Genomic DNA, 13309 nt, shown 5'->3' on the forward strand with positions numbered 1-13309 from the left:
CACAAATTTGTAACTTGAAAATCACTAGAATAGCTGTTTTAAAAAAGATCACAACTTGATGGCTTAGTTTTTCAATATTGTATTAAGATTCATGTTTAATTTCCTGCTTTGCATAATGCTTACAAGATTAAAAATCTTGATATTATGTCTAATTTACTTTAAATACCACACTGTGGGATATTATGTATGTGCTGGAAGTTAAGCTTCAAATCTAGGTTGAGAAGCTACAGTACACAGATTGAGAATCTGTGCTGCATGGGTTGCCCTAATCGAGAATCCATCCTGCACAGCTTTTAGCTAACATTCCAATCAGATTATTACATCAGTTATTCACAAGTTAACTCCTGAGGCAATACTAATCATGATGAATGCTAGAAATAATTTTTTATAAAAATGTTATTGCCTTTTATTTAGGAGCTCTGACACCTTAGGATGTACTTTCTTCAGAGGGTGGAGGAGGTCCCCACTGAAGAAATTCATCAGGAAACCTCCATGTGGGACAAAGTGTATCTGAATGTGGCATGACATTGACATTGGAGCAATTATTCAGGAGACAAACCCTACCAAGGGCTCAGCCTACCCTGCCCTATGTGCCTTCAAAAGGCGCACAGAAAAAAAGAGACCTTCTTGAAAGCTCCACAGGTTGAGTTCTTGAGTCACAGGAAGTCTCAGCATCTCAGGAGGTTTGTGTTCAGCTCCTCTGCAGTCTCAGGCACTGTGTCACTCACAGCACAGAAGTACTCAGCCATGTCGCTTATATGGGCTGAGGGTTTCCTCAAATGGAAGGAAGTTTCACTCTTCTTAAATTCAGCCTCAAAACCATTGATGCCTTTAACCAGGGTGGGTCCTGATAAATACTTCAGGAGAAGCTGGAGTCCTTGGTTAGGGTATTGCACATACCAGAAGAGATACACTGAAACAGACGATGAGTAGTTGCACCTCAGCAGCACAGGGGCTTCTTCAGAGACAGAGACTTGGCTGTCAAGCTGAGTCACAGACTGGGCTCTGGTTCCTCCTGCAACATCAATGCTGTGTGAGTAAAAAAATGTGTCTCAATTTAGATTCAATTACAACACAGTCACTTCTGTGGAAGGAAAAAGAATGGAATGTTACTCACCCAGGGTAAAAATCACCTCGAGCACTGGGACGAGCAGCAGGAGCATGGCTGAGCAGTGGCAACGCTGCAGGACCTTGAGCAGGGCGGACAGAAGCCAAGGGCGCTGAGCCTCAGGACCTAGGAGCAGTGGTGAGGTTGGACTGGACAAGTCCCTGGCTTTGAAAAGTGTCAGAAACAGAAAGAGGACTTCCCTTAAGGAGTCTGGATGTGTTCTGACCTCTTGCTCTTGTCACAGCTCCCTATCTACACAGACATCAGTGAGCTACATCAGCCAGCTGCAGGAAGGAGGCTCAGTTGATGAGGATGGTCTGTGATGAAAGCAGGTGCCTTCTTTGCGCAACATTGTCCTCTGGAGGCCACAGGCGGAACCACGGATCCAAGGGAGCAAGCTGTTTCCTTCTCATTTCAGACATGATATCAAAACTTCAACAGAAGGTGTTTCTTTCTTCCTGAATCTGTGATGATGTCACCTTCTGTATAGTACATGCTGTTAATCTCAAAATGCATGAGAAATTGCAGCCATAAAGCGAATCTCAATAAATTCAAAAATACCAAAATCTTGAACCACAGTGTAATAAAAACAGAAATTATTACCAAGAAGATCTCTCAAAAACCACACAATTACGCACAAGTTAAACAACTTGCTCCCGAATGACTTTTGGGCAAACAACAAAGTAGAGCAGAAATTAAGGAAAACAGAAAGACAAATTTCCAGACTCTTCAGTTTGCAGCTAAAACTGTTAATAGGAAAGTTTATAGTTCTAAATACCTACATCAAGAAATTAGAAAGATCCCAAGCGAACATTCTAGCATCACAATTAGAGGGACTAGAAAAAGAAGAACAAACAAAGCTCAACGCTAGCAGAAGAAAATAAATAAACAAAATCAGAAAAGAACTGAACAAAATTGAGACTTGAAAACCCATACAAAGGATCAATAGAACCAAAAGTTGTTTTTCTGGAAGAATAAACAAGATTGATACACCACTACGTAGGTTAATGAAAAAAATAAAGAGAAGATTCAAATAAGCACAATCAGAAATTACAAAGGAGACCCTATAATTGATCCCATAGGAATACAAAAGACCCTAAGAGAATAGTAGGAACACCACCATTCATAAAAATTAGAAAATCTGAAGAAAATTAATAAATTTCTGGAAACAAATAACCTCTAAATATTCAACCAAGAAGAAATTGAAAACCTGAACAGACTAATAATGAGTTCTGGAAATGAGTCAGTAATAATAATTTTTAAAATCCTGCCAACCAAAAACAACCCCTGGACCGGATGGATTCACAACAGAATTCAGCCAGTTGTACGAAGAAGAACTGGTACCAACCCCACTGAAGCTATTCCCAAAACATTGAGGAGGAGGGTTCCTTCCTAACTGATTCTATGAAGTCAGCATCATTCTGATACCAAAATCCAGCAGAGACACAGTGAAAAAAGAAAATATCAGTCAATATCCCTGACAAACTTAAATGTAAAATCCTCCACAAAAATCCTAGCAAACTGAATCCAGCAGTACATCAAAAAGTTAATTCAAGGTCAAATAGGCTTCATTCCTGGGATGCAAGTTTGGTTCAACATAGACAAATGTGATTCACTACAGAAACAGAATTAAAAGCAAAATCATGTGATCATGTCAGTAGATGCAGATTCAGCTTTCAATAAAGTCCAATATCGCTTTATGATAAAAATCCTCAACAAACTAAGCATTGAAGGAATATACCACAAAATAATAAGAGCCACCTATGACAAACAGCCAACATCATACTCAATGGGAAAAAGCTGGAACCATCCTCCTTGGGAACTGGAACAAGAAAAGAATGCCTACTCTCAGTACTTCTATTCAGTGTTGTATTGGAAGTCCTAGCCAGAACACTCAAGAAAGAGAAAAAAATAAAATGTACCCAAATAGAGAAAGAAGCAGTCAAATTATCTGTCTTTGCTGACAGTATGATTTGATATCTAGAAAAACCCTAAAGGTTCTGCCAAAAGGCTCTTAGACTTGATAAAAGATTTCAGTCAAGTTTCAGGATGTAAAACCAATTTGCAAAAATCAGTAGCATTTCTATACACCAATAATGTTCAAGCTGACAGCCAACTAAAGAACAAAATTACATGTGCAATAAACACAAAAAGAATAGATACCTAGGAGTACAGCTAACCAAGGATGTGAAAGATCTCTACAAAGAGAACTACAAAACACTACTGAGAGAAATCAGAGATGGCACCAAAAAAATGGAAAAACATTGCATACCCTGGATTAGGAGAATCAATATCATTAAAATGTCCATACTGCTCAAAGCAATTTACAGATTCAGTGATATTCCTATCAAACTACTAATGCCATTTTTCACAGAATCAGGAAAAAACTATTCTAAAATTCATATGGAACCAGAAAGAGCCTAAATAGTGAAAGCAATCTAAGCACCAAGCACAAAGCTGGAGGCATCACACTACCCAACTTCAAACTACACTACAAGGCTACAGTAACTAAAACAGCATAGTACAAAAATGGACACATAAACCATGGAACAGAATAGCAAACTCTGAAATAAAGTAACACACCTACAACCATCTGATCTTTGACAAAGTCAACAAAAATAAGAAATTGGCAAAAAACTCTCTAGTCAATAAATGGTGCTGGGGATAACTGGCTAGCCACATGCAGAAGAATGATGCTAGACCCCAACCCGTCACTATACACAAAAATTAATTCCAGATGGATTAAAGACTTAACTGTAATACCCAAAACTATAAAATCTTAGGAAAAAAAAAAACAGATAAATACCCTTTTGCCATCGGCATTGGCAAAGAATTTATGGTTAAGTCCTGGAAAGCAATTGCAACCAAAACAACACTTGAAAAGTGTGACCTACATAGAGTTTGTGCACAGGAAAATAAACTATCAATATAGTAAACAGACAACCTACAGAATGGGAGAAATTATTTGCAAACTATGTATCTGACAAAAGTCTTATATCCAGAATCCATAAGTAACAGGCTGGATGCAGTGGCTCATACTTGTAATCCCCACACTATGTGTGGATAAAGCTGGAAGATTGCTTGAAGCCAGGGGTTCAAGACCAGCCCGGGCAACATAGCAAGAATCTGACTCAAAAAAATAGAGAGAGAAAGAAGGAAAGAAAGGAGGAAGGAAGGAAGGAATTCTTTGGTTTCAAATCAAGTTTGTTGTTTGTAAGGCTAGGAGAAAAAACTTACAGAAAAGACCCATTTGAATTATCAACTCTCAGAATAGACTGATACATTATGCCAAATTATGGTATGTCACCTTAAAAAGAACATTAACAGAAGTCCATTTATGGAGAAATTTGAGCAGAATAATGAAGGTAATAAAATATAACATATAAATAAGTAATTCCGGGAAGAATTAAAGAGATCGAAAGAAAAGTAAGCCTACATGAACTCAGTAAAGCTGGGAGGAGTGCAACCAGCAGAGAAGAAATTAGAAGACCTTGTGGGAGGTATAGAAGACTTAGGATAGGTTGACAATGACACCCAACAGAGCTAAGCAAGCAGCAGTCCCTGTGGGTGGGAGATAGGGTGTATTGAACCAGAGCAGTCAACTCTATGGCCTAAGATGATGAGATTCTTGAATGATAAGCCTTTCTCACCCAACTTATTTTAGCATAGAGATCATTGGATCCTAAAATTGAAAAAATCAAATAAAGAGAAAAATCTCAGGTGAAATAAGAATCTGGCCAACAAGAATTCTTTTCAAAGGTCAAAACAAACTCCCTCCTTTCTGTGTACTCCGTTTCACTCGTGCTAGCCTGAAATCAGTTCTCCCTTGCACTTCCGATCTATTCCTTGATTCTGCCTGTAGATTTTCTTTTCAGATGTAAGACAACATGATATATTTCATTTGAAATATTAAACTTTACTAGGGTAGGCTATTGCTGTTATAAATAGTGCTTAAATAAACACACGTGTGCATGTGTCTTCACAGTAGAATGATTTATAATCCTTTAAGTATATACCCAGTAATGGTATTGCTGGATCAAATGGTATTTCTGGTTCTAGATCTCAAGGATCAAGGAATCACCACACTGTCTTCCACAATGGTTGAACTAATTTACACTCTCATCAACGGTATAAAAGTGTTCTTATTTCTCTACATCCTCACCGGCATCTGTTGTTTCCTGACATTTTAATAATCGCCATTCTAACTGGCGTAAGATGGTATCTCGTTGTGGTTTTGATTTGCATTTCTCTAATCACCAGTGATGATGAGCTTTTTCCATATGTTTTTGGTCGCATAAATGTCTTCTTTTGAGAAATGTCCATATCCTTCTCCCACTTTTTGATGGGGTTGTTTGTTTGCTTGTTTGTTTTTTCTTGTAAATTTGTTTAAGTTCCTTGTAGATTCTGGATATTAAACCTTTGACAGATGGATAGATTGCAGAAATTTTCTCCCATTCTGTAGGGTGCCTATTCATTCTGATGATACTTTCTTTTGCTGTGCAGAAGCTCTTTAGTTTTATTAGATCCCATTTGTCAATTTTGCCTTTTGTTGCAATTGCTTTTAGTGTTTTAGTCATGAAGACTTTGCCAATGCCTATGTCCTGAATGGTTTTGCCTAAGTATTCTGCTAGAGGTTTTATGGTTTTGGGTTTTACATTTTAGTCTTTAATCCATCTTGAGTTAATTTTGTATAAGGTGTAAGGAAGAGCTCCAGTTTCTATTTTCTGCATATGGCTAGCTAGTTTTCTCAGCATGATTTACTAAATAGGGAATTATTTCCCCTTTTCCTATTGCTTCCTTTGTCAGCTTTGTCAAAAACCAGATGGTTGTAGATGTGTGGTGTTATTTCTGAGGTCTCTGTTCTGTTCTATTGGTCTATATATCTGTTTTGGTACCAGTACCATGCTGTTTTGGTTACTGTAGGCTTGTAATACAGCTTGAAGTCAGGTAGCGTGATGCCTCCAGCTTCGTTCTTTTTGCTTAGGATTGTCTTGGCTATATGGGCTCTGGTTTTTTTGGTTCCCAATGAAATTTAAAGTAGTTTTTTCTAATTCAGCGAAGAAAGTCACTGGTAACTTGATGGGAATAGCATTGAATCTATAAATTACTTTGGGCACTATGGCCATTTTCATGATATTGATTCTTCCTATCCTTGGAAGCACAGAATTATTTTCTTTTTTTTATTGTGCCCTCTCTTATTTCCTTAAGCAGTGGTTCGTAGTTCTCCTTGAAGAGATCCTTCACATCCCTTGTAAGTTGTATTCCTAGATATTTTATTTCCTTTGTAGCAGTTGTGAATGGGAGTTCACTCATGCTTTGGCTCTCTGCTTGTCTACTGTTAGTGTATAGGAACGCTTGTGATTTTGTAGCAGTTGTGAATGGAAGTTCACTCATGCTTTGGTTCTCTGCTTGTCTACTGTTAGTGTATAGGAACGCTTGTGACTTTTGCACATTGATTTTGTATCCTGAGACTTTGCTGAAGTTGCTTATCGGCTTAAGGAGTTTTGGGACTGAGATTATGGGGTTTTCTAAATATACAATTATGTCATCTGCAAACAGAGACAATTTGACTTCCTCTCTTCCTATTTGAATACTCTCTATTTCTTTCTCTTGCCTGATTGCCCTGGCCAGAACTTCCAGTACTATATTGAATAGGAGTGGTAAGAGAGGGCATCCTTGTCTTGTGCCAGTTTTTGAAGGGAAAGCTTCCAGGTTTCACCCATTTGGTATGATATTGGCTATGGGTTTGGCATAAATAGCTCTTATTATTTTGTGATATGTTCCATTAATACCTAGTTTATTGAGAGTTTTTAGCATAAGGGGATGTTGAATTTTATCAAAGGCCTTTTCTGCATCTATTGAAATAATCGTGTGGTTTTTGTCATTGGTTCTGTTTAGGTGATGGATTATGTTTATTGATTTGTGTTTGTTGAACCAGCCTTGCATCCCAGGGATAAAGCCAACTTGATAGAATTGGATAAGCTTTTTGATGTGCTACTGGATTCAGTTTGCCTATATTTTGCTAAGGATTTTTGCATGGATGTTCATCAGGGATATTTGCCTGAAATTTTCTTTTTGTTGTTGTTGTTGTGTCTCTGTCAGGTTTTCATATCAGAATAATGCTGGCCTCATAAAATTAGTTAGGGAGTATTCCTTCTTTTTCTATTGTTTGGAATAGTTTCAGAAGGAATGGTACCAGCTTTGTGCCTCTGGTAGAATTTGGCTGTGTATCCATCTGGTCCTGGGCTTTTTTGGTTGGTAGGCTATTAATTACTGCCTCAATTTCAGAATGTGTTATTGGTCTACTTCTTCCTGGTTTAGTCTTCGGAGGGTATATGCGTCCAGGAATTTATCCATGTCTTCTAGATTTTCTATTTTTGTGTGTAAAAGTGTTCATAGTACTCTCTGATGTTTGTTTTTCTGAGTTTGTATTTCTGTGGGCTCAGTGGTGATATCCCCTTTATAATTTTGTATTATGTCTATTTGATTCTTCTGTCTTCTTTATTAGTCTGGCTAGTGATCCATCTATTTTGTTTATCTTTACAAAGAAAACAGCTCCTGGATTCATTGATTTTTTGAAGGGTTTTTTTGTGTCTCTATCTCATTCAGTTCTGCTCTGATCTTAGTTATTTCTTGTCTTCTGCTAGCTTTTGAATTTTGTTTGCTCTTGCTTCTCTAGTTATTTTAATTGCCTTGTTAGAGTGCTGATTTTAGATCTTTCCCACTTTCTGATGTGGGCATTTACTGCTATAAATTTCCCTCTCACCCTTGTTTTAGCTGCATCCCAGAGATTCTGGTATGTTGTGTCCTTGTTCTCATTGGTTTCAAATAACTTATTTATTTTTGCCTTAATTTTGTTATTTACCCAGTAGTCATTCAGGAGCAGGTTGTTCAATTTTCATGTAGTTGTGTGGTTTTGAGTGAGTTTCTTAATCCTGAGTGCTAATTTGATTGCACTGTGGCCTGAAAGACTGTTTGCTATGATTTCTGTTGTTTTGCATTTGCTGAGGAGTGGTTTACTTCCAATTACGTGGTTTATTTTAGAATTCATGCTATGTGGTGCTGAGAAGAATGTATATTCTGTTGATGTGGGGCAGAGAGTTCTGTAAATGTCTGTTAGGTCCACTTGGTCCAGAGCTAAGTTCAAGTCCTTAATATATTTGTTAATCTTCTGTCTCCTTGGTCTGTCTAATATTGACAGTGGGGAGTTAAAGTCTGCCACTATTATTGTATGGGAGTCTAAGTCTCTTCGTAGGTCTCTAAGAACTTGCTTTATGAATCTGGGTGCTCCTGTATTGGCTGCATATATGTTTAGGATAGTTAGCTCTTCTTGTTGCATTGATCCCTTTACCATTATGTAATGCCCTTCTTCGTCTTTTTTTGTTCTTTGTTGGTTTAAAGTCTGTTTTATCAGAAACTAGGATTGCAACCCCTGCTATTTTTTTTTATCTTTCCATTTACTTGGTAAATATTCCTTCATCCCTTTATTTTGAGCCTATGTGTGTTTTTGCACGTGAGATGGGTCTGTTGAATACAGCACACCGATGGGTCTTGACTATCCAATTTGTCAGTCTGTGACTCTTACTTGGGGTATTTAGTCCATTTACATTTAAGGTTAATATTGTTATGTGTGAATTTGATCCTGTCATCATGATGCTAAGTGGTTATTTTGCACATTAGTTGATGCAGTTTCTTCATAGTGTCATTGGTCTTTATATTTTGGTGTGTTTTTGCAGTGGTTGGTACCAGTTTTTCCTTTCCATATTTAGTGCTTCCTTCAGGAGCTCTTGTAAGGCAGGCCTGGTGGTGACAAAATCCCTCAGCATTTACTTCTGTGTAAAGGATTTTATTTCTCCTTCACTTATGAAGCTTAGTTTGGCTGGATATGAAATTCTGTGTCGAAAATTCTTTTCTTTACGAATGTTGGCCCTCCCTATCTTCTGGCTTGTAGGATTTCCGCGGAGAGATCCACTGTTAGTCTGATGGGCTTCCCTTTGTAGGTAACCTGACCTTTCTGTCTCACTGCTCTTAACATTTTTTCCTTCATTTCAATCTTGGAGAATCTGACAATTATGTGCCTTGGGGTTGCTCTTCTTGAGGAGTATCTTAATGGTGTTCTCTGTATTTCCTAAATTTGAATATTGGCCTGTCTTGCTAGGTTGGGGACTTTCTCCTGAATAATATCCTAAAGTGTGTTTTCCATCTTGGTTCCATTCTCCCTGTCACCTTCAGGTACACCAATCAAACGTAGATTTGATCTTTTCACATAGTCCCATATATCTTGGAGACATTGTTTGTTTCTTTTCATTCTTTTTTCTCTAATCTTGTCTTCACACCTTATATCAGTAAGTTGATCTTCAATCTCTGATATCATTTATTCTGCTCAAAGTCTATTATTTCTTAAATGCTGCCCACATACCAGGCAAGTTCCATGTTCACAATGAACACTGCTGGTCCCCAAGCTAGACCCCCTTTCCCAGGACAGTGTAGCCATCCCCAGCTACTCTTGGCTCACAGTTGCCTCTTTCCCTAGAAAATCGACCTTAGGCAATGAGAGTCACCATTGTCCAGTAGAATATACCTCTACCCCAAGAAACACCACAACCAATGAGGACTTTAGTCTTACCCACAATAGGTCTGAGCAGTCTGGTCCCCTTGCCTCAGGGAGGGAGGGATCAACCCTGTGATACAGTTCAAGCTTCAGAGGTCCCCATGAGGTCAGGCTGGATCAAGATCTCTGCTGGACCATGTCCATGCTTAGCCTTTCCCCCATCTCAACCTGGTTTCCCAAATAAATTATAGAGAGAGAATTCCAAATGCAGTCTCTGCTTTTAAGGAACTCATCCCAAGACAATATTTTATCTCATTGAATCCTGAAACCAATCCTGAAATATATGTAATAGTATAACTTAATATGAAAAAGGCCATAAGTAACATAATCGATGTTCAAACCAGTACCACAGCCTGAGTTCTTTCCAGAATAACACGATGCCAGAGGGCAAATCATAAAATGGGACAAAATTTAAGTTCCTTGATTTCAGCACAACTGTTTGCTCTTCCTAGTTGCTTTTTAAATCTTCCTTCCATGACTGGGAAATATTTGTTCAGAGTCTTCACTTCTGCAGAGTAAGAAGTTGTAGCAAATTCTGACTTGGCTTCATCATTTTCATCAGTGACTGTCAATAAAATGGACAGAAATCTTTATTCTTCATTTCCAAGCTTTTCCCACCTTCTGGGCCACATAAATAATGTCATGCCTCTCAGACCACAACTTCATTTTTACAGTAAATGTGATTCTCAAATGTTTTGCCTGTAATTCAAAGTAATATTGACGAAAAGGCCTTATTTCATCAGGCCACAAATACTTTCCCCGTACTTGACATACACTGCAGGGCAAATCTGTGGTGCCTCGTAATCAGGGGATGGAGATATTCGTATGATGTTTAGTGTTTCAAACTCTCCAGACAAACATTTCCTGAAGCATTCTCAATTCCACATGGTCTTTGGTATCTTATTCATACAGGTCTTTACTCATAACAAAGGCCCTTGGTGTCTGGATCTCTTTTAGATACTTAGAGACCCTTCTCAAAAAAATGTTAAGTCCTTCTGTGCTGTCATGCCCTGCTGGGGAGATAAGGCACTCTATAACTAAAGCCAGTGCTCCCTCCCATCCCCAGGCCACACTCAAGTACATAGGAATCAATAAACTGTCCCATCAGGATCAAGCTGGGAGTTTTGAATTTGATTAAAACTTTACCCCAAAATGACAACATAGACCCTCTCTAATCTTTAGTCTGTGCAACTAATTAGACTTTTTTTAACCAGTTCTCACCATCTGACTCTAGATCTTCTAGCTATCCATCAGATGTACCCTTACATAACTCAAGAGTAAGGTTGCAGTTGAGGCTGGAGATGGAGTTAGGGTTCTATAACTAAAAAAATTTTTGACTTATGGGATTTTCAAAGTAGTCTGCTTATGATTTTTCTTCTCTTTGCACTTCTGCTTTGCTGTTTCATTCCTACAGCAATGTCTGTCAAACGCCTTTGGGAAAGAGCAAAATGTCTTAGGAACCATGAGAGCATATCTGTTATTGTATGGAAATATTTTCTTGTCCTTGATAAAAAGAATCATAAAACCAATCTCATAAATTAAAGATGTGGCATAAAAGTAGACTGGGCATAGATTAAATAAATGTACCTTTTGTGTAGCAACAATTTAATAAAAGAAAAAAGGGAGGAAGTAAATTTTAGAAATGATATATATGTTTATGGCATGATTATATTGTCTGTATAAAGTGAATATGTGCACCTTTTTGTATGTCAATAATACCTCAATTAAAATATTTTGGATTTCTTTTGTTGTTGTTTGCGTTTTGTTTTTGTTTGGTTTTTTGAGACAAGGTCTCACTGCATTGTCCAGGCTAGGGTGCAGTTCTGTGATCACAACTCACTGCAGCCTCCACCTCTCTGACTCAAGAAATCTTCCCATCTCTTCCCTCCCAAGTTGCTGGGACTACAGGCACATGTCATCACTCTTGGCAAATTTTTTTTTTTTTTAGGCAAGGTCTCCCTATGTTGCCCAGGCTAGTCTCAAACTCTTGGGCTTAAGTGATCCTCTTCCCTATGCCTCCAAAAGTGTTGGGATTACAGACATGAGCCACCAAACCCAGCCAAAAATATTTAAAAACTAAAGTGGAAAGAGAAGACTAGAAAATATTTCAAATAGACCAAATGATGTCTTTTATTTTCCTTTGGGGTCTCAATTATTTTCAGAATTATGAAAATATTTTCCAAATTAATCAAACCTTCAATACTATTGCTCTTGGTTTTCATTTGCATCCAGAGAGCAAACAGAACTTCATTGCCTTGCAATTTAAGCTCTACATCAGGCATTCCTGGGGTCCAGTAGGTTTGGGTACAGACTGCAAGTGTCTAGGGAGCACTGTGCGCTCATTGCACAGAAGTAGGTGGCTGAATCACTGGGCTGTGAGTCTCTGATGAACAAGGAAATATACTTGCTGGATGTATCGACCTGTGCTGTAAACCTTCCATCTTCTTTGTCACCACTGGAGTATGTGTAAATCAGCAACTGAGGGCCTTTTCTGGAATACTGTCTGTACCACACGAAGTATTGAAAAGCACTGTTGCTGTAAGTGCAGTTGAGAGAGGCAGTGGCTCCCTCTGGAACACTGAGGGGCCCAGGATTCTGCTCCACCTCCTTCTGCTGGCTCCAAACCCCTGTGAAAAAAGACAGTGATCAGACAGAGAAGACAGATTGGATAGTGGACACTTAGTCCCCAGAATGTAAATCATCTTTTCATGGACCCCCAACTCTCCACAGTCTCCCTTTGTTAGAGGAAAAAAACCACTCATGTTTCTACCCACAGGCCTAGAATACACAATAATTGCAAACAATATATATTATGTTCCTATAGAGATGCCCAAAACTCACAGCTTAACTGAAGCCACAGGATCACCAGTAAAACTCTCAAGGATTTCATCATTCTTTTCTGCCCTGGTTCACCGAGGATTCAAACCTTAAACACACACACACACACATACACACACACACAGAGAAGAAATAATTCAAATGTTTCTCATTTTTCTGCTGTAGGAACCATAAAAGAAATCTGTCCTACCAATTAGAGAAAAGATGTTCTTTTTAACACCTCTGCTCCATCAGTAAGCTCCTCCCTCATCTCTCCCTCTGTCTCGCTCATATTCATGTGTGTGTGCACTTGCAAGTGCACGTGCATCCCCCTCCCCTCCCCCCACCCACAGAAGCACATGAGAGCTTTCCTCAAGGTCCCTGAGAAGACACTGCCATCTTGAGGACTCACAAAAGTGATCAAAGATGTATTCCAACTACAGACCTGTGTTATATGAACTGTTAAAAGTGAAAATAAGACACTTTCGTTAAATTCAAAATATACAAGGAACTCAAACAACTCAACAGCAAAAAATAAAAAGGCAAACAATCCCGTTTAAAAATGGGCAGTGGATCTAAACTGACATTTCTCAAAAGAAGACAAATGGCCAGTAGGTATTTAATGGCCAGTAGGTATTAGTGATGCTCAACATCACTTATCATTACGGAAATGTGAATCAAAACCATAGTGAGGTATCATCCTATCCTAGTTAGAATCGCTATTATTAAAAATACAGAGGCCGGGCGCGGTGGCTCAAGCCTGTAATCCCAGC

General features: G+C 38.4%; 1 gene segment (V, D, J or C); it reads right to left on the reverse strand.

Moving 5' to 3' along the window:
* Positions 1-11993: 11993 nt before the first annotated feature.
* LOC108516105 (T-cell receptor alpha chain V region 2B4-like) lies at positions 11994-12719 on the reverse strand. The segment is given in 2 exon segments: positions 11994-12346; positions 12561-12719. Coding segments are annotated over 2 exon segments (405 nt in total).
* Between the last annotated feature and the right edge of the window lie 590 nt (positions 12720-13309).

This window comes from Rhinopithecus bieti, unplaced genomic scaffold (genome assembly GCF_001698545.2).
Source record: "Rhinopithecus bieti isolate Rb0 unplaced genomic scaffold, ASM169854v2 scaffold_34943, whole genome shotgun sequence".
Taxonomy (NCBI): domain Eukaryota; kingdom Metazoa; phylum Chordata; class Mammalia; order Primates; family Cercopithecidae; genus Rhinopithecus; species Rhinopithecus bieti.